We start from the raw sequence: 23690 nt of genomic DNA, 5'->3' as shown, positions 1-23690 counted from the left end.
GGCCAGGAATTGAAAGAGACCTCAGGTTAAAGTGAAGCCTCTCAAATCAGGAGGCCGTCTGTCCCAGAGTCATGGAGCCAGCTATTAAAAGGCAGATTCCTGGGCCCCAGCGAGAGCATATATGGGTGCAAGGCCTCGGAATCTGCACTTGCAACACCTACCTCCCCTGGCTTCCCCATGTTGACTATGACACAAACTGACATTGGAAGGCCCTGAACTCACATCTTCAGGGCGGCCTGCCCCTCATCTTGACCCAGGGTGACGGGCAGGGTGTTGGACTGACACTCCTCATGTTTCACAGACCAGCAGAGGTGAGGGGCCTCTTGGCCACCAGAGAGCAGAGCTGGGGGCAGAGAGCGTGGGAGGGTGTTCCATGGAGCCTTCATGTCTCCTGCACGCTCCCGCCCCGGTGGATCTGCTCTGAGGCGAGCAGGATGCTGCCTGCAACATGGGGCTAACCTGTCATCTGGGGACTCTAGCATGGCTTGTCCTCCAGAGTCACTGCAGGCCGCCCACATCACACCCCTCTCATGTGCAAGGTACTCTGGGCCAGAACAGCTTCTCTTGCCCCGTGAGTGCCCCAGAGCTCCAGGGGTGAAGAAGCTCCCGCAATGAATCACGGAAACTGCACTGTGTGTGCAGAAGCCAGGCTCACGCTCAGGTCCTGGGCTTCAGTCCTGGTTTCCTGTGTGTTTTCAGGAAAGTGCCTTAACCTCTCTGAGTCTTCATAGCCCTGCCTACAGAACAGGGATAAACACCACATGTCCCGTCCTGTCTACCTCCCCAGGGTGATGTGAGAATCAAAGGAGCATGGATATGTTCAGGTCGTGAACACAAGGGCTATTGTTATGTGGTTTTTTGCTATTCATTTTTAAAGCATTAGGAAAAAGGTGTGTTCTTTTCTTCTAACGCTAGAGATCAAGTCAATGCGAGGTAAGTTGGCAGATTTTTTTTTTTTCCAGCAGCAGGCAAGAAAGCACTTGTGTGGCTTCCACCTGGCTGGCCACTTTCTCCAGGAAAAGAAGCCAGGGGTCCTTGCAGACAACTCTGAATGGGCCTTTCATAATTCTGAAATCCCAAGTGCATGTGTGCTGTTTATGTCAGTACTTGTAAAGGGAAATGGAACCTCCCTTGTCAGGAGAGGAGATAATCGTCCAGTTTGTCTCCCTGGCAGAGGTACTGTCGTGTAATTAAAGATGGTAATTATAGCTCCGCGTCTAGTGTCAAATCCGGGGCTCTTTCCAGACGCAACTGCGCCTCTCCTCGCGCTGTGTGAGCAAAACCACACCGGCTGTGGACGGGAGGGCCCAGGCAGCCCCGTCCCGGAGTCGGGCGGCTCCTCTGCGACCAGCGCTTTGGACGGTGTGACCTGGAAGCTTTGTCCAGGACAGCGGGGTCCTCTGTATTCCCGCCTCACTGCAGGATGAGACCAGGTGTCTGGGGACATGGTCCCCAGACCTAAGAGCAGGAAGGAGGGCCGGCTTGGTTCCCTTGGAGGGCACACACTCGCCGGCACAGAGCTCTCCCCTGGTGCCCACCCAGAGTCCTCCGAACACCGACTTGAGCTCTCGGTCTCCTCCTCTGTCCACGGGGGCCTCCAGGCAAGAACACTGCTGTGGGTGGCCATGCCCTGCTCCAGGGATCGAACCTGGGTCTCCTGCATTGCAGGCAGATTATCTGGGCTTCCCAGGTGTGGTAAGGAACCTGCCCACCAACGCAGGGGACGCAGAGACTCAGGTCTGGTTGGTTTGGTCGCATGAAACCCTCGGGTTTCACAGCCTCCCCAGACGTGGTGCCCACAGCCTGGAGTCCACTGGACATAGAGCTTCAGCTGAAGCCTGCCATCCGTTTCTAGCTGACTTGGACCTGAACTCTGGGTGGTGTTATTGGAGACCGAGGTAGTCCTTGGTCTCAGCCTCAGAGAGGGGGTCTGCCCTTCTCCTGGGAATGTTCAGGACTGAGGCAGGGTAAGGGGCTGGGGCCCAGAGGGCAGCCTGGAACTCTCCATTAGCACTGGGAGCTTCGGGATTTACAGCAAATCTTTGTCCAGATGAAAATTAGTTTCATGTCTAGGAGGCACATAGGCTGTGTGTATTAATAACAAACAAACCCTTCCTCCTAATTTCTGGGTGCAAATTATGAAAATCATAAAAACATTGCCTAGTTTCCTTTGAGGCTCAATTCAACAAGATTCCTTTGCACGAAAGCCTAGGCAAAGCTTTGGTAGAGGTGGGCTGCTGTGCTGGGGTGGAGGTGGGTTGAAGGTGGGGTAGAGGTGGGGGAGCCAAGAGCCAAGGCGACCGCCTTGGGTGGGTGTTTTTCACAGTTCAGAGGCCTCCCTGCTGTCTGTGGCCAGTCCTGCAGCTCCGCCTTCCAGGCCCCCTTGGCGCATGGGCTCAGCCACGACCCCACGGCCTCTGCTCCCACGGCGCTTCCCAGCCCAGCCACCAGGTAGGGAATCTGTCAACCCACGCCACCCCCAGCCCAAGCAGGCCAGCCCATGCCCTCCTCTGCAGTCGCCAGGGGTGCACTTCTACGCCCACATCTGACATCCTCAGCCACTGACACAGTTCCATGGCACAGGCCACCTCCCACTGGAACGGCCTTCCAGGGGCCAGGCCCAGGTGCGGCCAAACTCCCAGCACTACAGGAGCGTCACAGGTGCTGGGCAAACCCTCTCCTCAGCTCCACCCTGAAGGGGGGAGCTGCCCCTCCTCTGTACCACCCACCCACCCTCCCCTCCAGCCAACCCTCCCCGTCCCCCCAAGAGCAGCTGGGCCAGCACTAACCCTCTTCCTAGCAGACTGTCCGCAGAAGCAGCTCTGAGCTAGGGAGTGGGAATAAAGCCCCAGAGGAGGCCAGGGAAGGCGGGGGCAGGGCCGGGGGGTGGGGGGTTGGTGTAGTCCACCGGCTGTTTTTCAGGTCTGCTGGCTTGCGAAGCTGTGTCTGGAGCACTGCAGCCCCCACTTTCAGGTTTCTGCTTCTTGTCACCGAGGAGGGTGGGAACTGACCCCCTCAGATCCATCCAGTTTGACCTGACAACTGCCCATCCCTCTCCACCAGCCTCAGCCCAGGGTCCTCCCCCTGCCTCCCACCCCTGCCTGGCCTCTGGAACACAGCTCCCAGGATGCCAGAAATCTCCCTCATGGCCCCTGGTGGTACTCAAGGTTTCGCTTCTGGGCTTCCTAGCCAGTAAAATGGAAACAGCCCCAGGTACTGCCTCCCTGGGCCCTGGGGAGGGTGAGGAGGGTTCCTGATGGAAGGCTGACCGGTCAGTTCTGAATTAGAAAGAAGCTGGTGGGTGGGATGGGAGGGCTTTGGGGGAGGGCGGCCCTGAGCTGGCAGGCTGGGCTGGGGTCAGAAGTGGGGGCAGAGCCTGAGCAAAGCGCGGAGTTAGAGTTGGAGCCCAGTGAAGAAGAGATGGACGGCGGCAGACGCTCCCCCACCTGGCACAGTGCCAGGCCCGCTGGCTGGCAGGGTCGGGTGGGTGAGGCCAAAGACGTCCCTGCTTCGGCAGGCAGGATGCTGGTGCTGAAGAAAGGTGTGAGGGAGAGCAGGGTTCAGACACTCGGGCGCCCAGCTAGACGGGGCGGCGGAGGGGCAGCTGGTGACACCCTGAGCCGAGGCAGGGTGACGAGGGCAGTGCAGGCTTGAAAGGACTCCCGATCTGGAGGACGCTGCGGCTGGGGCCCGGGACACGAGTGTCTGTGCGTGGAGACCCGAGGCCACGGAGTGAGCCCACAGAGGCACAGGCAGTGGGCTGCGCCCAGGATCAGAGAGAGGGACAGGAGCGGGCCCAGTGACCAGGGCCGAGGGGCGAGCTGGCCAGGGCGTGAGACCCAGCTCTGGACCTGGAAGCCTATAACCTTGGAGGGAGAGTTTACTGATTGTTTCACAACATTCCACCCAAACCAGCACATTCTGACCCGGGGACATTCTTCAACAGAAAGTTCCGGGCCAATATCTCAAGCACTGGACGCCAATAGTCTGACAACAAGAGTTCCAAGCCCTGTGGTCCCTGTGGTCTCTGCCCTCCAGGGGCCCCCAACCCAGCAGATAAATTACAAAGCAACGCGTTAAGCTCTGTATCAGCAAGACTTCACCAAGAGTGACTGTGGAGCCCACGGAGAGGCTCGGGCCCCAGAAGGTGACCCCTTCTCCAGTGCATCACTTCTCAGGTGACCAGGTACAATTAGAAGCGTGCATTCTGGAAGGGAGGGAAAACAGACGTTTTATTTATTTGTGCTCACACTGCCAGTTTCAGAAAAGGACCAAAAAGGAGGCAGAGTGCCATGAAAACACACAGACCAAGCTAGGTGAGAATGGAGAGGCAGGATTCCCCAGGAGGAGGAGAAGGGTGAGGAGGTGGAGGAGGAATAGATCTCAGGCACCTGCCAAGCTGTCCCACAGACAGAAAGGTTGCATCAAAAAAATGCAAACCCACTGTTACTCAGCATCCTTCCCTCGAGCGGCCAGGCACCAACCCCGCAGGGAGAGGGGGTCTGGAACTGGGCACAGTTCCAGGGAGCCTCCATGACTCAGCTTTCCCATCTGCAAGATGGAAATAATGGCACTGCTTCCTCCCAGGTGCCTTAAGGAGATTCTCGGCATCATCTATAAAAGAGCCCTTTAAATACAGCACTCTGTCATCGTTACAAACTTGCAGAAAGCCAAGCTGAGCCCTAGTTAGAGGAGGGTACTAATTAATTAGTCAAATAATAGGGTGTGAGGGCAAATCACGAATCTCCCTCTTCAGGCTTCTGGAGGGGCAGAAACTCTGGTGGGCGGTCTCCTTGGGTAGGCCCTGCCAAGCAGCTCCTCTCCCCGGGGGCCCTCCTCCAAACACATGGAACACAAAGGCGCCACATCTGAACCCACTGAATCCCACCCCTGCCGCCTCGAGAACCTTCCTCCCCTTCTCGGATATGACAGGCCCCACTGGGTAACTGACCCGCTCATCCTCCCACTCCCCAGGATCCCAGCTCCTCCCTCCCTCTCACCCACTGCACCGGATGGGCAAGCTCTTCCATCCCGTCCACCCGCTCCCACCCACAGCACCACACAGCCCCAGCCCTGGCTCCGGCCTCAGTCCCCTGGCCCGGATGACTGTTGCAGACACAGAACCAAAGAACCAGTTGCCCTGCCTCTTGCTTCTCTTTGCTCTAATCCGTCCTAAGCACCCAGGTGGCGCAACTTCCTAAGCCAGCTTCCTAACCTGCCCAGGACGGGCGGTGTTTCCCCGCAGCCTCCGTGCCCTGCCCACACCCGAGGTGCGCTGCTGGGTGGGTAGGGGATGCAGGAGCCTTGCTGCCAGCTGCCCGGCGTCTACTTCTGGACAGCGTTCCCATCAGTCCCCGTGCCTTCAGATCTCTTAATGTCTCTGGAATTCGAAAGGGCAAGAGGCAGGGCTGGGGAGGTGAGCGCCTTAATTTCACATTCCCATTCCCTCATTTCCACCTTTGGGAGGATGCCCGTTTCTCTCACAGCTGCCAGGAGACAGAGAGGAATTAGGCGCTGCGTTCCTGGGGTCTGGAACCTCACACCTATGAGGCTGATGCCAGCACACAGGATGGGGCTTGCTGCTCTGGGAAAATTCACGACAACCCCTAGAGTTCGTGCTCCCGCCCTGAGGCCAGGCAGAGAGAGGAACACGGCAGCCAGCCCTGAGCCAGAGCTGTGCCCCTCTAACCCCAAAGACAGCACTGAGACCACCCTGCCTCCTGAAGGCGTTCAGGGCTCTGGGGACACGTCTCCATCCTGCCCTCGACTCTGAGAAAGTCCTTGAGCTGCAGTGCCCAGAGGCCGCAGAGTGTCTGAGAAACAGACCTCCCAGGACCAGAGTTCCCAGAAATGAGTTTACGGGAATCACGGTTACATAACACCCCCCTTTGATCCTGCACCCAGAGCGAAGGCTTCACAAGAACAGGGACTCGGCTTGTTCACTGCTCAACCCTGAGAGCATAGAACGGGGCCAACGCACAGCGGATGCCTGCAAACGTCCATCCATTGAACACATGCATCGCACGTGGCTCCCTGACTAAGCCCTGGTGACTTCAGACAACTGTGTCTTGGCAAAATAGAAAAAGCTGTTTACAGCAAGGAGCTGTTTACTGTTTGCTTTCTTTTCATTCATTGATTCTCCACCTAGACTTGTGTTCCTGGGCTCATTCATTCACCTGGTAAATAGGTACTGGGCCCAGAGGAGATGTGAGGATGGGTAACACCCAGTCCTCACCTTCAAAGAGCTCTCCGGCAGGGAGGGAGCCGAGGGAGGAGGCACCACCGGAGACAGAACTGACCTCCAGGATAGAACAAGGCACCAAGCGTCTCCTGCCCGACTCCCACCCAAGGTCAAGTCAGCTCCTTCTCTGCCTTCCCACCGACTCAGTAACTGGTTAACTTTGGGACTTCCAGATCTGTCGCCCTTCGCGGAGGATGGGATATCTCTGGGCTCCTGAGGCGCCCCAGCATGTCTGTCACCCAGCCCCTGGTCCCTGGAATTAATTAACAGCCTTACACATTCAAGGACTATTTACTGAGTCCCGACTTTGTGCCACACACAGCTTTAGCTACTGAGGTCACAGCGGGAACAAAGCGGACACTTCTGCCCTCGTGAAACCCACACGTCTCAGTGGTAGACAGACTATAAATGGATGAACTGTGTTAAATAGTGAGCAGAGTTCAGGAACGAAGTCAACCAGAGAAGGAGGGGCAAGAAATATTGCAGACGAGTTGAAGTTTAAGGTAAGTGGCCAGGGAAGGCCTCCACGGGAAGACACTTTTGAGTCAAGATGTCAAATGTGGCTCTGCGTGCTGCTGCCTCCCTGTGCAGCCCACCCTGGTCTGCAGGAGCCCTTCCCACCCCTTCCTCTGTTCTCTTTTCAGGGTCATTCTGCTTGGCCTGTTTTATACCACAGACACCAGTGTTTGAGGCCTGGTCAAGCTCCCCACGCGACAAGGGGCCCCTGGAGGGCAGGGGCTGGGGGCTGGCACACTCAGGAATGCCATCGATGACTGTCAGCTGTCCATGGCCTGTCCCAGTCCTGTCGCAACTTTCCTGAAAAGCTGAACGAGCTCCATGTCGAGGGTCAAAAGGGCAAGGGGCACGTGGGGTGAGAGAAGAGGAAGGGACTGCCAGTGTGGGCCCGCCGGTCACCATGGGAACCTGGACTTCCTGCGGTCCTCCGCAGCAGCGCCTCTCCCCACCCGGCCTCCCCAGTCCTGGAGCTCAGCAGGTAAGCACACTGGGCGTGTGTGTGAGCTGTGCTGTTTCTCAAGAACAGGAAAGTCATCGGGTGACTAATCCAAAATCTATTTACACTTGATTATCTCCTTCCTGTCTGGTAGGTAAGTCATTCTGGTAAATGATAGACCGGCCAGGGAACTCTGCACAGTCCATGACCAAGCCTTCTATCTGTCAGGCAGGAGAGGGCCTGGGCAGGTTTCCAAACATTTGAAAACCCGGGCAGGAGCCCCATGTCAGAAGTCAGGAGACCTGCTCTGTGGCTTGCGGCTGTGTGCCTCTGGCCAGCTCGGGCCCCTCTCTGGGCCTCAAGTGGAAAGGGGATGCTCGGCAGAAAGATTGCTCTTTAAGGGCAGCTCCCTCTGACATCCCCCAGCCGGTGGAGACCTGTGACCTGCCCCCTCCCCAGGACAGGTTGGGGCCTGAGGCAACTAGGAGAGCAGGCCGGAAAGGGGTGCGCGGCTTGTACAGGGTGAGGGGAATGAAGGGCGTGCAGACTGTTCGGGGAGCAGGGCTGAGGCGGCGGCCAGGTGAGGAGAGACGATGCACAGATATCCCGGGAGCAGGGCCCACGGGTGCTGCAGAGCTAGGAAGGGTCTGGGCCCCTGCGCCCTTTACTTGCCCGCTACTAAAAGGACAGGACACTAGCGCTGCCTCAGGCTATTTATTACACAGAGAAGAGATCAACCACAAGGTCCCCCCTGCGTAGCGCACGGACCTGTATTCACTACTCTGTGATAAACCATAATGGAAAAGAATATTTAAAAGGAACGTAAGGCATGCACAACCGAATCACTCTGCTGCAGAGCAGAAGTGAACACATTGTAAATCAACCATACTTCAATTTAAAAGAAGGAAAAAGGACGGCCTCAAGTGAGAGCGCAGAGATGACAGTGAACATAGAAGGCGAGCAGAAATCTCAGGCAGGAGGCGGCCCCTCTCTCTGATGGCCAGTCAAGATTCAGAGGGCGCCTTCTCTGAGAAGCGCTTGCTAGTGTTTGGGGATTTTATTCTGGGATTCAAGAATAGTAGCTGCAGGAAGGGCACCTGGAGGTGGCCGTCCAGAGGGTGCAGACTTGAAGCTCCCTCCCCACAACCTGGCAAGACCTGGGCTGCTGCTATGAGGAGGGCAGCGGCGGCGGGGCAGGGGCGGGGGTGTCAGTTCTGCCCAGGACAGCCAGAGAAGCCTGATGCGACCACAAACGCAGAATCTGGTTTTTCAGATGAGGCAACGGAGGCCCAGAGAGGGGAAGCAAACGGCCTCAGGTCACACAGTGGACCAGAGCAGAGCCGGGGCGAGAATCCACATCCCTGCCTCCTTCCTCCAGAAACAGGCCACCAGTGGAATACAGACTTGAAAGTGGTACACAAGCGTCATTCTCTCAGACAGCACACCGTCACTAGAAGAGGCCACGCCAGAGGATAAGATGATATGAAAGAATGCCCCCGCCTGCATCTCCACCTTTAGAATCAGTGACCTCCCTGGCAGTCCAGGGGCCAGACTCCCACACTTCCATTGCAGGGGGCACGGGTTCCATCCCTGGTCCCGAATGCCATGGCCAAAAATAACAGTAATCAAATCAAACCAGTAACTGGCTTTACCTGGAGAGTGCCCATGAGCACATGGAGTTTTAAAGGGCATAAGACAAGTCGTGAGCACCAGGGCTCTGTGTGAAATGGTTTTCTTTTCATCTCCTCTTATTATGCTATAAAGTTGATTTTGTAATAAAAACATGCTAAGGACTTTTTAATGTATAATTGCTTACATATTAAAAATTACATGAAATGCTTTCAACTAATGCTTATATGATTCATCCTGTGAGATGACACTCTGAACAATTTTATATAGGATGGGGGGTAGGTGGGAGGAGTCACCCCTCAAAATGAGGCCCAAGTAACTGTAAAATCCCCAGTTATTTTTGCAGACCCTCTGGGAGTCCAGGACAGAGGTGAGTGCATTTTAGCTAAAGGCAGGGGCTCCAGAGGGTGCTGCTTTTCCTGGTTCTGCTGCTTACTTAAACTTTCTGAGACTCAGTGTTCTCATCTGTAAAATGGGGATGATGGTAGTACTTATACCTCATAGGTTCCTTGGGAGGACTGAATGAGCGCATCAGGGGAAGGGTTTGGAGCAGTGCCTGACACAGAGGAAAGCCCTGTAAAAAAACAAACTCCCAGCTTCCTTGTCACCAGCATCACCGTGGGCACCTCTGAGAATTCCTGGGGTTGAAGGCCTGGGGAGGAAGGATCCCTGGTGAGAAATATTCTGCGCCTTTAGGCTAACAAGGGCCTGACGATCTGATCCGTCTTTACAGGCTCTTGCCCCGTGCTTTTCCTATCAGAAGCCTCATCTCCTGCCCCTCCTCTCAGGCAGAGAGTTCCCACACCTCCATGCCTTTGTTCAAGCTCTTCCCTCTGCCCAGCTGCCAGGCCCAGCTCTCACCCCCCCACTCTCACCTCCCACCCAACTGGGATGGCCCAACCGGAAGCTGCTGTCTCTGCTCTGAACTCCTGGAGGTTTACTGCTCACCTCCACGCACCAACCAGCCCCCGGGTCCATGCCTGTCTCCAGGCTTCACAGATGTTCCCAGAGGCAGTATGTGCCTAAGCTACATGGTCCAGATGCCAACACAGCAGGGCTTGGCAAAGGCTCCGGGTACCAAGGGTACTGCAGTGGACCTGGGAACCAACTGCTCCAGCGGCCTGCTTGTTTGGCCACCCACCTCCAAATGGGTTGGAGTTAGAAATGCAACCTGCTCCAGCATTCTTGCCTGGGAAATCTCATAACAGAGAAGCTTGGCGGGCTGTGGCCCATAGCATCGCAGAATTGGACATGACTGAGCAACTGAATATGCATGCATGCACTCCAAATGGGCAGGGCCCCGACGGGGACTGATCAGAGAATTCAGCAGCACAGAAAACCACGTGATGGACCAAACAGGCCCCAATATCAACAACCTCAAGTACATGTATGAAGTTTGTTCCTCCACCCAAGACTCACATCAGTGTTACATGCCTTGTTTTACAAAGCGGCCCCCAACACGCTAAGCACCCTGGCCCACACAATCACCCCAGTGGGCCTGACTCAGCCGACACCCTTCCCTCTGCATCAGGAGGTGTCTGTGCATCTGGAGCCCTCGAGTCCCAGGATCAGGCCTCAGGGAAGAAGGAGTAAATGGGCTGCAAAACAGGGTTTTGGAGAGGGGTGGCCTGATTGTACCAGCTCAGTGCGAGGTTTGGCCTGGAGACACTAGAGGTAGACACAGGGGCAGGATGGACACCAAGAAGTGGTATGATCCGTCCTCTTCAGGGCACACATGAAAAGGTCAAGACCAGAACCTGACCTCAAGGGATGGGCCGAGGAAGAAGAAAAGGGGAACCAGGGCCGAACAGGAGCTGTGAGTCAGGCTGGCACCGAGAAGGGAAGTTGCCAGCCCTAACCAGATCCTCGCCTATTCAGAGCTGGTCTCGGGTGCTCCGTCTGTGGGACGCGTCCTAGGTGTCTAATGACAGGGCAGGGCACGGTGAATCAGGACATCCTGGAGCTCAGGGCTGGCACAGACCTAAGAAAGAGGTAGCTTGAACCAACCACACACCTGAGACTTCACTACTTTCATGTCATCTCCCAGTGCTGGTTGTCTTGCCTCTGCTTGGATGCTTCTACGGATGGGCAACTCAGTACTTCACAAAGTAGCTTCATATTTAACCAGAATGTTTAAAAAAATCTTAAAAGGATCTGACCCTTTTGAGCTTCAATTTCCCTACCTATAAAAATGAAAGCTGGGACTGGGTCACTAGCTTTCCAGCTGGGTTCCAAAGAGCCCTAGGTGTTAACTCTTTAACACCTAGGTGTTATCTCCGGAGCTGCTGTTGGGTGAGAGAGGTGGTCAGGACAGAAAGTGAGGTCCAGGCATACATGGCTTCTGAGGCTCCATGGAGACCTGAGCCTCCATTTGGGAGCCACAACCTAAATGCTGTGGATGATACCAAGGGGGGCCATTGGGACGGGGTAAGCTGAAGCAGACGAGAGGGACGTGGGTAAGAGGAACCCCCCGGAAAACGGACCTGCTTCTCCATGCACGCCGTCCAGTGGGCTGGGCTGAGTTCTCTGCTCACCAACTCACACCTCCCACAAGCTCTCTACCACTTACTGCACACTGCCAAGACTGCGGAGAACAAAACCTTGCTAGTTAATCACAGGCCACACGGGCCATGATGAGGAGTCTGAGAGCCAAGCTGGACGGACCCCGGAAAGAAGTCCTATGTCGCTGAAAACAGGGTGTTGGCGGACAGCACCCCCAAATGACTAGCTGGCTATGTTGCCGTGGAGCAATTACTTAATAATATCTCTGTGCCTTAGTTTATCAGGGCAATGGGCACCTACACTTCAAAGAGTAATGGTGAAGATCCAATGAGGATTCACACCAAGTGCTGTAAACAAGTATGAGAGCGCTTGGCCGTGGCCTCCGCTGCTGCTGCGGCTGTTACTGACCTATCCTTCCGTAAACCAGGAAAAACAGAGTCACAGAACGTGCTGCCCAGGGTCAAAACAGCTAGTTCACAGCCAAAAGCAGCTACAAGCATGACTGACTGTCCACTCTAAGGCTATTGCTTCTCAGCGGGAACCTGAGGCCCACTTGGTGGCAAGTGGCCACCCCGGATCTGCTTGACATCAGCCTGGTCTCCTTTCAGAACAGTGCAGAGAGGCCATGCTCATCCCAGAAGCGTTATTCTTACATACCAAAGAGGCCTGCCCCATTCATAGAAGCTACATGCACTCACACACATAAATGTCACAGCATCAAAAAAAAAAGGCCACCCTGAAAGGGTGAATGTAACTTGTTCTGCGCCACCCCTTGCTCGGCTGCCGTCCCCAGCATCCGCCTCTGTCACCTCCCCTCCCCTGCGAGCTTCACGGCAGCTGAGTGAGCTACTTCCTGGAACACTGACACGGTGCTGGCTAACCCTGCCCCCAGCCCCGCCATCAGGCACTGCGGTGATGGTGATGTCACACGCAAAGAATTCCAAGTCAAAGAGAGCTGCTGCAAGGTCATTACACCCAGAAAATGTCCAGTTCCCCCGCATTTCCTTAAAAACATAAAAATGTGGGTAAATTTGAGCATAGTCCCCAAGGTACGAAGCAAGCACAGAGCAGAAAATAGAAGGATGCTCCTTTGGAGAGAGAGTACCTGAGATCTTAACAGGTTTCTGGTAAACTCAAACTGCCCTGCGTTGGGCCTGGCCCCTGTGGGTGTGCCTCATTAAAAAGCCAAAGTCCCTCAGGACAATTCCACCTGGCAAATCAGCTCCTCACCGCTGCGGTCAGCGGCAGCACCCAGGAGGAGCCCGGCTCCACTCCAAAGACGCTGAGCAATTGTAGACTCTCCCCAAAGTCTGGCTCGCAGCAGATGCTCCCACCCACCCCTGTCAGCTCCCCGCCCCATGTTCTGAAGATGCAAGTCTGGATCTGTAATACCTTCTCCCTTTTGTGCTGGTGGGACCCCAAGGAAGTGACTTGTCCAGAGTCTCCATCACCTGTGAAATGAGACAACACCTCCTTTGCAAGGACATGGTGAGGATTAAAGAGCATGAATGTCAGAGTGCCCACAGAGGCTGCTCTGCCAAGAGAGACCAGGAAGATGGGAGAGGGAATAAGAGGCGGCCCTCGAGAGTCTGAGCAGTTGCTTCCTGCTCAAGCCCTTCACAAAGCAGCCAGATGTTCTGGAGCCTACACAGGTAGCCAGAGAATTGCTTTCCGTGAGCAGGAAGAACATGAGGCAGAGTCCTGGAAGCAGGGCCTGGACTCATACCCAGATTCTTCAGCAATTATCCTAGAGGGTCTCTGCAGCCAGAGAGCAAACATTCAACACAGGCCCAGCATGTGCTAAGAGCTCAGTGACTGGTGCTTCCTTTCCCTTTCTCCTCCTCCTCTCCCTCCTTCTTCTTCTCCTCAATATGTTCTTTTATTTTTTATTTTACCTTTTGGCCACACCACATGCGGGATCTTAGTTCCCCAATCAGCGGAAGCACAGAGTCTTAACCATTGGACTGCCAGGGAAGTCCCTCCCTTCCTCCTTTAAATTCAGAAGGAATCAGGAGATCATGCTCAAAAACAGGAACACCAAATAAACAATAAGAGGGTCACAGGAGGAGGCACCTGAGTCCCAAATCCTGAGACATACAAGGCATCAACTCAACAGGACCCAGAATTCAGGGCCACCTGCCCACGGTCCGTGGTACATGGTGCCCCTGCTCACATCACTGTCCTGCTCAGGGCCAGAGCAGGCCAACCCACAAGTGTTCTTCCATGCCTGGACCATCCTCCTGAGCCAGCGGGGCCCTCATGGGGGGTTTCTCCCCTGCTTGTGATCTCCCTACCACCCGCCCATGCCTGGGGTCTGTCAAGACGGCTGCTATCTGATATCTGTTCATTCTTTAAAGATGCTCTGGAACTTCCCCGGTGGTCCAGGGGCTACGATTCTGTGCTCCCCACGGCAGGTGGCTCAGTTCGATCCCTGGTCTGGGAACTAGATCCCACATGCTGCAACTAAGGATCTCGCATGCCGCAACAAAGACTGAAGATCCCGAATGCCACAATTAAGACCCAGGGCAGCCAAATAGACACTTTTTTTTTTTTTTTAAAGATGTTCCAAGTATGATTCTGGTGAAAACAGACCCCCCAGGATACCACATACCGGCCACATTCTCCTGGGCCCTACATGGCTGCTCTGACAGGTTTCATCATCAAAGGCCAATAGGAAAACAGTTACAGGAGAAAAGTCTCTGTGTTTCCTATAAACCTGCCACAAAGACCATGGTGCTTTAAGCTGCTTCCTGTCCTAAAACAGATTTTCTTGGTTGGGGGCAGGGATAACTTTGTCCTTAATGACCTAGTCTGCCCCCTTCTACTAAGTAATAAAAGCAAGGTAACCCGGCCTGTTTCTCTTATTGCCCTGGTTGCTAGGAAGCTCCAAGCTTTCCATCTCAAAAGCTGTATCTTTTTTTAACTAGAAATTCCTAAGAGAAACTCCCCCCACCTCCCCACTTACTTCTTCTTCTCCTGATGAACTATACTTAGTACCCTGCTATCTCTGGGCAGTCGCTGTGCCCTGCCGGATTCTTCCTGAGGTTAGTGAAACCTGAACAGATAACCTGTGGCAAAGATTCAACACAGTGCCAACCGCCCAACCACCACCTCCAAAGCACACACCCTCCCCTGCAGAGGCGGGCGGGTGACCACGTGACCCACCCACCTCCCCGCGGAGTTGCAAGAGTCCGTGCTTACCAGTCATGATCCTCTGGGCCTCATAGGGCTCCATGTAGCCTGCGCTCTCTCCCTTTCCTGCTTTGCTTTTGAGATCATTCTTGGCATCAAAGGGATCCGAGTAGTCATCAGCGATGGTCACCTGCAGGGAAGATGGCAAGGGTGTGAGTCCACCTGTGGCTTCCTACTTCACTTCTGTTCACAGCCAGGCTTTGCTCCAACAAATATAAACCGAGTCTGTGCCAGATGGGCAAGGGAGGGGAGGCGGAGGCAGGAGTCTGAACTGGCGCCCACCAGCAGGCAGCTCTGACTCTTGCAGGGGGACCAGGAAACCCACGTTGCCGTGCTCCATCCTGAGGGAGGGTCCTGGGCCTGCACGGGCAGGACGGCTGCTCCAGGCACAGTGGCTCAGAACAGAAGCACAGAGGCAAGAACCTGGGGGGCGTCTTCGGGGGCTGCGACTTGCTTAGGGTAACGGAATGAATGGAAACGGAGGACAGTTGGAAAGCAGCTCGCAGAAAGCCCAGAAATGCTGACATGCTCCTGGTGCTGGCTGAGGCATAGAAGAGCTTGTCTCGAGACAATTATGTCCAGCGTTCCACTTTCCCAAATCTGGAACACAACCATGCCTTGGGTAATCAGACAACAATTCGGTGAGATCAACGCTCTGCAAAGATGACTGAGGCCCCAGCCGGGCCTGGTGAAAACACAAGAGCAGCTCGGGGATGGCCAGGCAGACTGCTAAGGGCAGCAAGGGCCTTGGAAGCCACACATCAGAAGACTCTCCTGTGACAGATGGGGAAACTGAGGCCTAGAGCGGGCGGGGGCTGAACCGAGACCCTCTGCTGGCTCCTCTGCCTCCTTCCTGGACTCCTCACTTGTCTGTATCCCAGAAAACAACGAAAGTTCCACAACAAACAGAGCAGTCACCTGGGGCTAGGTGGTGGGGGTACCCAGGGGAGTCCCCTGAGACCATAAAAGAAATCTGAGTTTTGAAAACTTCAAAGCTTTCTCTTTTCCCAGGAGAAGGGTAAAAATTCCCAATTGCAGGCTCAGAGCAAACACAGCAACTTTTCCTCTCATTGGAGGTGCCCCTCACCTTCAGGAGGGGCACCCTCACCAGAGGGGAAAGCACAGGTCCCTTTTCAATGCACCCTCACTCCATCAAAACTCACTGTGACTTGGGCTCCTTTGGTCCCACATCTGGCAAAGGGCAAGTCCTCAGCCTCCCAGCCAGGGCCACCCAGCTGCCTCTCTCGGGAGGAGGGGGGCAGGTTGGCCTGTCTCTCAACCCTTGGGGTTTCATGAATTGTTATTTAAATTGTGAGTTTAATTAGAAACCACAGGAGCCTCCACTCTCACCCAGCTCCTGGAATGTGAGGCATTTGAGGGGCCTGTAAACCCAGGGGAAGGGAAAAATCCCCCTTTGTCTGCCGGGGAAGTGGCAGTTTGTGGCAGCAGCCCCGGCCGGGTGAGCAGAGTGACCTCCAGCTGCCCGGAATGTGATGCCCGCGGAAGGACCGCGGGCAGCTGCCCTGTCACCAGCGTGTGGCCAGGGGGGCGGGCGGGAGGCATCACACACAGGAGTCACCGCTCGCTGAACAAGGGCAGGCTCATCGGTGAAAGACCCAGGGCTGGAGCACCGTCTGAGCGCGTGCGAGGCCGGCTGCCACCGCCCCGAAGCGGCTCTGGGTCAGGCTCGGGTCCCAGTGGGGGCGCGTCCAGATGCTGACACTGCATTCGTGGCCTTTCTGGGGACTCCCGGAGCTCAGATGACACCGGGCAGGGACAGATGGGGGAGAGGAGGTAGCCTTCCTCTGCTGTCGTGTCTTCCGTATGCTATTTCTACTCTACCATTTGCAGGACACATGAGGGAGAAAATTAGACACGTGAACCACTGTCCTACAGCACAGCTCAGATGCAGATCTGGGGCGCCTAGGGTTTTGGGTCTCAGAGTTCAAGGGGCCAGAAGTCCAATGGAGAAAATGATGAACCTGCCATGGATGACAAGTAATCTCATTTCTCTCGTCCTCGCCTTCCTCGCGGTCTCTTTTCTTCGTGAACACCCTCCCGATTATTCTGCAACGAGGAAGGGAGCAAATATTTCCCCAAGAGAACAAAATCACTTTGTGGGGGCGAATTAGCTGCGGAGGGTGCTGGGCTGCATAATCTAGAAATCAACATTCTGGCTCCTCCCGGAAGTGCTCAGTAATTTGCAAACACAGAGGCAAGCAGGATACAAACCAAATCTTTGTTCGCCCTGGGACGGGAGCTCTGGGAGGCCTTCGGTTCAGCAGGAGCTATCTGTATTTTCTAATTAAAATGAGATCTGAGCTCAGGCTGTCACGGAGGCCCTCAGGCTGCCTGCCCTGCTTGCTTCCGTTTCAATAAGAATTTACAAATCCTGAAACCAGGGAAAGCTCCTGGTCTCTGCTGACATATGGTTCTAGTTATACCTGCTGACAGTTGAAAATCCTTCCGTTTACAAAAAAAAAAAAAAAGTTTAGAATTCTGTTAGTTTAAGAAGCAAATCGGAAGGTTCCTAAAATGTATAATATTTAATCAATTTCCTTTCAAACTTCAAAGTAAGGTTGGTAGAGGGGAGGGAATTTGAGGTTTAAGCAACGAGAAACTCGGCAAACACTCACTGAGCTGTCTGACCTTTCTATAAAATCACGTCCTGGTTTTTGGAGTAAAAATTTAACCACGAGTTAGGAGAGTTGAGTGGGGAGCTTAGCCATGCAATGTACCACTGGCCTCAAGGGTGGCCACTATCCCAGCTGCCCAGGGACACTGCTTTGCTTTAAAACACCCCCGTTAGTGGACAACTATCTTAAATGTAATTAAACAGTTTCGGCAAAAGTGAGCCAACCGGGACCCCTCTGGAGGTCAGGCCACTCAGGTATACAAGAAGCTTTCCTCGATTTTGATCTTGAATTGGCAAACACCCAGCAGGGCGCTGGACCCTTCAGATGGCCTGCTTGCCTTACACAGGGCAGGTGCAGAGCTGAGAGAGGAAGCCAGGCCACGGGGCCTGCCGCTCCCCCAGAGAGGAGAGCAGCAGAAAGACGGCTGTTGAGTGTGGCTGCCTAACACATCTTCTTTCACTGTTTTGGCCTCTGGGATGGGCGTACTGCCTGCCCCTCTCTGAGAAAAGAAGCCAGGTATGGCTAAAACCCAGGCAAGCCTTTTCTTGCTTTCAAACAAAATTGCAGATGCCCAGGTTAGCCAGTGGCCCTGAAGGACTTTCATAGGCTTATAAAGCGGTGACACTGGAGCGGGGTGCAGGGGGTGCTGCTGTCCTCAAGAGCCCTGTCCCAACCTCCCGTTTTTGTACATGGCCTACAGCAGTCCCTGTGGCTCAGACAGTAAAGAATCTGCCTGGAGTGTGGGAGACCCAGGTTTGATCCCTGGGTGGGGAAGATCCCCTGGAGAAGGAAATGGCAACCCATTCCAGTATTCTTGTCTGGAAAACCCCATGAACGGAGGAGTCTGGCAGGCGACAGTCCGTGGGGTCGCGAAGAGTTGGACACGACTGAGCGACTTCACTTTCCTTTCCTTTCCACCGCAGTCCAGAGGATTCTAGAATCCCAGCACACTTAGTGCCTCTCTGACAAGGCTCTGGAGTGAGCTCCACAGGCCTCCTTTCTGCTTTGCACACACTGCTGGGTGGAACTGGTCCGGCCCTGACAGCAGTCTGAAGCCTGGGTTTTCCTGAGGATTTAGTTCCATGATAGGAGGTAGTCTTTCAATTCACCCCCAAAGGGAAGCACTAGAGGAAGTGGGTGTCTCCGCTTGGCCACAGGCCCACAGGCTTTGACGAGACAGTGGCACCTGTTTGGGGAACCGGGTCCTCTCTCTCCACAGGCTCTGGGTGGAAAGATAAAACGGTAGAGCCGCTGTGAAGGTTAACTTTGGGCAGAATCCACTAAACTCCAAAAGTGACCCAACGGTTCCACTTCTCTGTATTTATTCCCAAATGTGCACAGGGAGACTTGTCAAAGATGCTCAGTAAAGCAAGTAATAAAGAGAAATTTCAAGAACCTTCTATGTCCATCAATAGGGGAATTGCTAAATAAACCGTGCCAGTTTCTACTAAGGAATATTATGTTTTAGATTAAAAAAAAAAAAAGCAGTCACTCTAACTCTATGTGCACCAACACTGTGCTCCATGAGATAGCTTTGAATAGAAAGAAAGCAGGTTTTAGAACGATAAATACAAGATGATACCTATGTATGAAAATTAAACAGAAACTTGTATCTCTATTTAATGTAGCAAAAATGTCTGCGGAGACAGACTCTTCAAACTGACACCTCCCCCGGGAGGAGGGAGGGACCGGGATGGGGTGATGAGAGAAAATAAAAGGAGACTTGTCTGTAATATTAATACATTTTTGAAACCAGAAAAACTTATTGCTCAATCCTATGGAAAACTAAATTTTCCAAAGCACTCCTCTTCACAGGTTATTTTTGGTAGAGGAGATAAACTACTTAAACTAGTCTGAAGATAGGCATGGCCTGGAATCCTTGTTTTATAAAACCCAGATTCCTAGCCCTAATAACTTGTATATTTAATAAGTAACCCAGGTGATTCTTATGAGTAAAGTTTGGGAAATCTTAAGTGAGAGCCAGCCCCCTCGCCCACCAATCTAAAGCTAAGCCTCTCGATATGACTCTGGAATTCCACTTTTCCCAGATGTTTCTCAGCCTTGCTCATTAAAGTGAAGCAAGAAGTCATGGTAAAATGCAGCTCTCTCCTGCTTTCTTCCCTGGGGGTTAAGTGGAGTAAGAGATGATCCAACACACCTTGGTCCACCTCCAGGATCCAAGACGCGGGAGTGACGGCGCCCTCTGTGCAATCCTGAGGGCCGGTCAGACTGAGCAACGCGCCTGAGCTTGGGGGAGGCCAGACCCTGCTCTGCCCCCTGAGGGGAGCCAAGGCCGAGGCGGGGCCTGGCTGTGAAGAGGGGCAATGCTCTCTGTTCAAAGCACAGATCCTTTCAGAAAAAGACTACTGCTCAAACCCTCTAGGAAGGCTCCCTGGCTCCAGGGAGGGCTGGTGGGACTGTGGAGAAGAGCTGAAATGCACAGGTGTCCCTGCTAAAAGCACGCAAGCCTGCTGAAGAGAAGGGACACGAGACGGGCAGCTCCACCCTCCAGGAGCGGGAGGCCTGAGCTGTCCCCACTGCCCCGTGGGCACCTCCTCCAAGCCAGACAGGCACCTCCTATGGTCTGCCGCCTGGGAACTGGCAGCATCGGGCTGCCCCAGCTCAGCTACTTGCGGGATGAGGCAAGACCAGTTTCCACCACCCTCCGCTGCCCTCCTCTTCCTGGAAAGGGAGGGGGCGGCAACCCATGGGGCCCTGTGTCCTTTCCAGGCGCGGGGCTTTCGTCTGCTCTGCTCTAAAGCAAATTGCATGTGAACACACCTGGGAACGTTCTACATGGTCCCAGTTGGACCATTTGCTTATCAATTTATTCTTAAAACTGTGCTAGCTTTCTTCATGGTTCGGGGGTCATGGATCTCTTTGAGAATCTGATAACTGATAAAGTTGTTGCTCCCTCCACCACATTCATATATGCCTGCAAAGTGTCAGGCACTTCTCAAAAAGGTCAGGAGCCCCAGGTTAAATGACTAAACCTCCCCACCGCATTTGAACCACTTTAAAGAACAACTAAGGGGCTTCCCTGGTAGCTCAGCGGTTAAAAAAAAAAACCCGCCTGCCAATGCAGAAGACATGGGTTCGATCCCTGATCTGGGAAGATCCACATGCAACTAAGTCTGAGTGCCACAGCTACTGAGTCTGTGCTCTGGAAGCCTGGGGACTGCAACTACTGAGCCCATGAGCGGCAACGACTGAAGTCCGAGCGCCCCGGAGCCCGTGCTCCGCCGTAAGAGAGGCCTCCGCAATGAGAAGTCCGCTCGCTGCAACAGAGTAGCCCCAACTCGTGGCAATTAGAGAAAAGCCCGTGCAGCACAGAAGACCCCAAAGTAAATCAATCAATAAATTGTATTTTATTTCTTAATAGAGCCAAAAATAAATAAATAAATAAAAGAGAGAGAGAACAGCTAAGACAATAGGAGCTCTCTCTGCCTTAGGGAGGCGATGGGTGCTGACTCTAGCATAATTCAACACACCTGGCTGAAAACACAAGCCAGTGTGCGACTGGCCTGCCTTTTGACTGTGCAGGGGCAGAGGGGCCATGAAGGACAGCCTGGGGTGCTGTGTCTTGGCTTGCCAGCTGGAAACCCAGGAGCCACACGGGTCCACTCTGGGGGTCAGGAGGGCACCTTGAAGGTGAGTGAACAGCGTGCAGGGCGGCAGCAGCCAGCGGCTCCCTGCCTCTTCCCCCCGTCAGGGGACTGGCAGGCTGGAGTCCTGGTCTTCCTCTGGGGCCCACCGTGACACAGGCCCTGGCAGGCCTGACGTCCTCAAGAGGGAGACTCGGTTGCCACACTGACCAAGAGATGGCATTAACAGAACAGGGATTTGGGGGTCTGGAGAGGGCTTCCAATGACGAGGGGCTGCCTGGAGAAGAGGAGGTGGACAGATGCTCCACACAGACCCAAACTCCACAGGGGTGAGCTCGATGAGTCAGGAAGGACATCTGACAGCCAGTGAAAGGAGCAGCTGCCCGGGACCTGGAGCGCCTGCCATTCGGGTGCCCAAGCAGAGGCTCTAAGGTGGGTGTGTGGTTTGAGGACAGGTCAGAAGACTGGACACCACCTGTCTGCGCTCTGTTAGTGCGCTTCAGCTGCTCCCCAGCAGGACACCGGCTTCAAGGAACACCTAGTGGGTGGCTGTCCGCAGAACCCCAACCATGACCATGGTGGGTGGAATTGCCAAAGCCTCAGCAGCAGGCCAGAACGGAGCAAAAACGGAGAAAAAAGAGCGGCTCCACAGAAGGACCCCGCCAAGCAGAAAGGTCCCAGACGGAGCGTTCTGGCCCGAGCTGACTCTCCTTCATCCTTGCTGGGGAGCTTTGAGCAACCTTCTTTTTATCTCCCCAAGCTTCAGCAATTCTTCTGTGAAACAGCACAGAACTATTTGCTTTCTCAACTTTACGTGAGCATCGCGAAGAGCAAATAATGTCATGACTTGGGGACGTGTCAGCAGTTTATAAAGAATAGGCTATGGTGGCACCTCCGGGGAGCCTGGGATCAACCTGGGGTCTCTGCCCACGAGAAGCTGAAAACCTAGTCTGGAAGACCAAACAGAGACCCAAGAAGAAGCCCCAGAGAAGGCCCCAGTGATGATTACAGAGAGAAAATTGGCTGCAATTAGGCGTGACAACAGCTGTCACATTTCTCAACCACAAAAAGAAAAATGTTTGTGAGCGACCCTTTTTTTCACCTTCTGTGCTTTGGGGAGGACGCACCTCGTCCGGGGACTTGGTTAAGAGGTACAGAACCTCCAGGCCACCCTCCATGTGCTGAGACGGCAGCGTGTTCCGGGTCTGTGCCCACGTCCAGGGCTCCGAAGGGTCCAGAACAGGCTGCAACACTCACAGGGCTGCGGGGGACACCTCGCCCCCACGCGGAGACACAGGCAAGCAGTCCCTGCTCGCCACCCCTGTCCCTGGCTTGGACCATCACAGACCACCTCTACGTACAGGCACACCAATAAATCATTTCTGACATGGTAAGAAAATTAATCTGGGGAAGATTAATTAGTTACATTCAGGCGTTCAGCCGAAACTCCTGGAAATCAGATGGTGGGGAGGGTGCTTTTCCGCACCAACCTAGGACACGTTCCCTTTCTCTCCTCTAAGGTCCGACTCAGCCACGGAGAGTCACCCCGAAGTGCGAGGCCCCTCTTTCACTGACGGAGGTCAAGGGTTCTGCCCCTAAGGCTGCAGGGGCGGGAGCTCACAACCCTACGCTTCAGTCACTCAGTACAGTTGTCAGAATCCAAGCAGCCGCCGTCCGTTCCCTTGTGCAGACCTTGGGTGCCTTGTAAACGCTTCTTTACAGACCAGCCACTTAGCTGGCCCGTGTGTCAGGAGGCGGTGGTCTCCACTGGTCTTTCCTGTCCTGCCCCTCCCAAGGCCACAGCTGCTTACCTAGACACCTGCAGGCTCCAGCTTGTCAGGAAAAATGCATTCCAAATTACAGCCTTCGTCAGCGCCTCTCCAGCCCTGCGTGCCCGCCTCCCCCCTCCTCTCACACGCACACCTCACCCTCCTTCAGTTTCACCCCATGGAGCAGGCTGTGGGTCCTGGGTGGGAGGTTGTTGGAGTGGAGCCTGGCCCGGCCCTCCGTTTATCTACCCCAGAACCTTGCTGCTATGTGGTAGGCACCGGCTTCTCAGCATCTCTCAAGCAGTGGGAGGTTCTATTTTGAACTCAGAAATAGCTCAATCCTAGTATTTTTTCCATTGCTTTTAGCCAGAACCTACGGACAGAGAATTCAGTGCCTCCCTCCTGAGGACAGAAGCATCTGGGGGTCTGCAGAGTCACTACATGTGGGGTCAGAGTTCAGAGGGCCTCGGGAGACAGTCTAGTCCAGTGGATTTCAAACTTTCCTGTGTCTAAATTGTGCAAAGGAGATCTCACATGGAGCCCCAACACGCTCCACTTTCCACAGCCTGAGAAGCACGAATGCCCTGCAGAGCAGGAGGTCTTGGGGAACGGGGAGTGAAGGTCAGTGCCAGCAACAGACAACCAAATGTTTCTTCACGCCCAGGTCCACACAGCTTCCATGCTACCTGGATGGCCATCTAATTTTCCTCTTAAAGTCTTTTTTAAAATTTTCGGGGCATATTCACCACCATCATGCCCCAGGAAATGCACACTAGCTCCTCTCACAAGAACCTTCATCCATCCCCGCAGACAGTCCTTGCAGAGGCAGCCCCAGGCCAGGCCCGGTCCACCCGGGGTCACCCACTGTGCATCCCTTTGTCCTCCTCTGAGCTCTGGCCCAGCACGGCGCAGCCCGCCTGCAAACCCCAGCCGCCCACACCCACCTTCCCAGACAGTCCTCTCTCCCCAGCTTCCTGCTCAGGAGGGGACAAGTGCCCCTCCTGGGTTTGGGGCCACTGCCTAGAAAGCGCTCTCAGACCAGACCCGGGACAGGAAGGCTAAGAAGGGGATTTTCTTCTTCCCTAGCAGGGCTCTTCAGACTGGAAGTGTAGGAGGCAGCAACATCAGGAGCAGGGACAGGGGACGGTTCTGAAAGTCAGTCAC

The 23690-nt window shown here is 54.4% G+C and overlaps 1 protein-coding gene across 1 annotated transcript in view; it reads right to left on the bottom strand.

The window, feature by feature from the left end:
- SHB (SH2 domain containing adaptor protein B) overlaps window positions 1-23690 on the bottom strand; it is a 132866-nt gene that overhangs the window by 69001 nt on the left and 40175 nt on the right. The window contains exon 2 of the mRNA XM_043486672.1: window positions 14526-14646. Within this exon, the coding sequence (XP_043342607.1) occupies window positions 14526-14646 (121 nt within the window). The remainder of the gene's footprint in view (window positions 1-14525; window positions 14647-23690) is intronic.

This window comes from Cervus canadensis, chromosome 14 (genome assembly GCF_019320065.1).
Source record: "Cervus canadensis isolate Bull #8, Minnesota chromosome 14, ASM1932006v1, whole genome shotgun sequence".
NCBI lineage: Eukaryota > Metazoa > Chordata > Mammalia > Artiodactyla > Cervidae > Cervus > Cervus canadensis.
The sequence above is the reverse complement of the archived record's forward strand: the minus strand, read 5'-3'. Positions and strand labels throughout refer to the sequence as shown.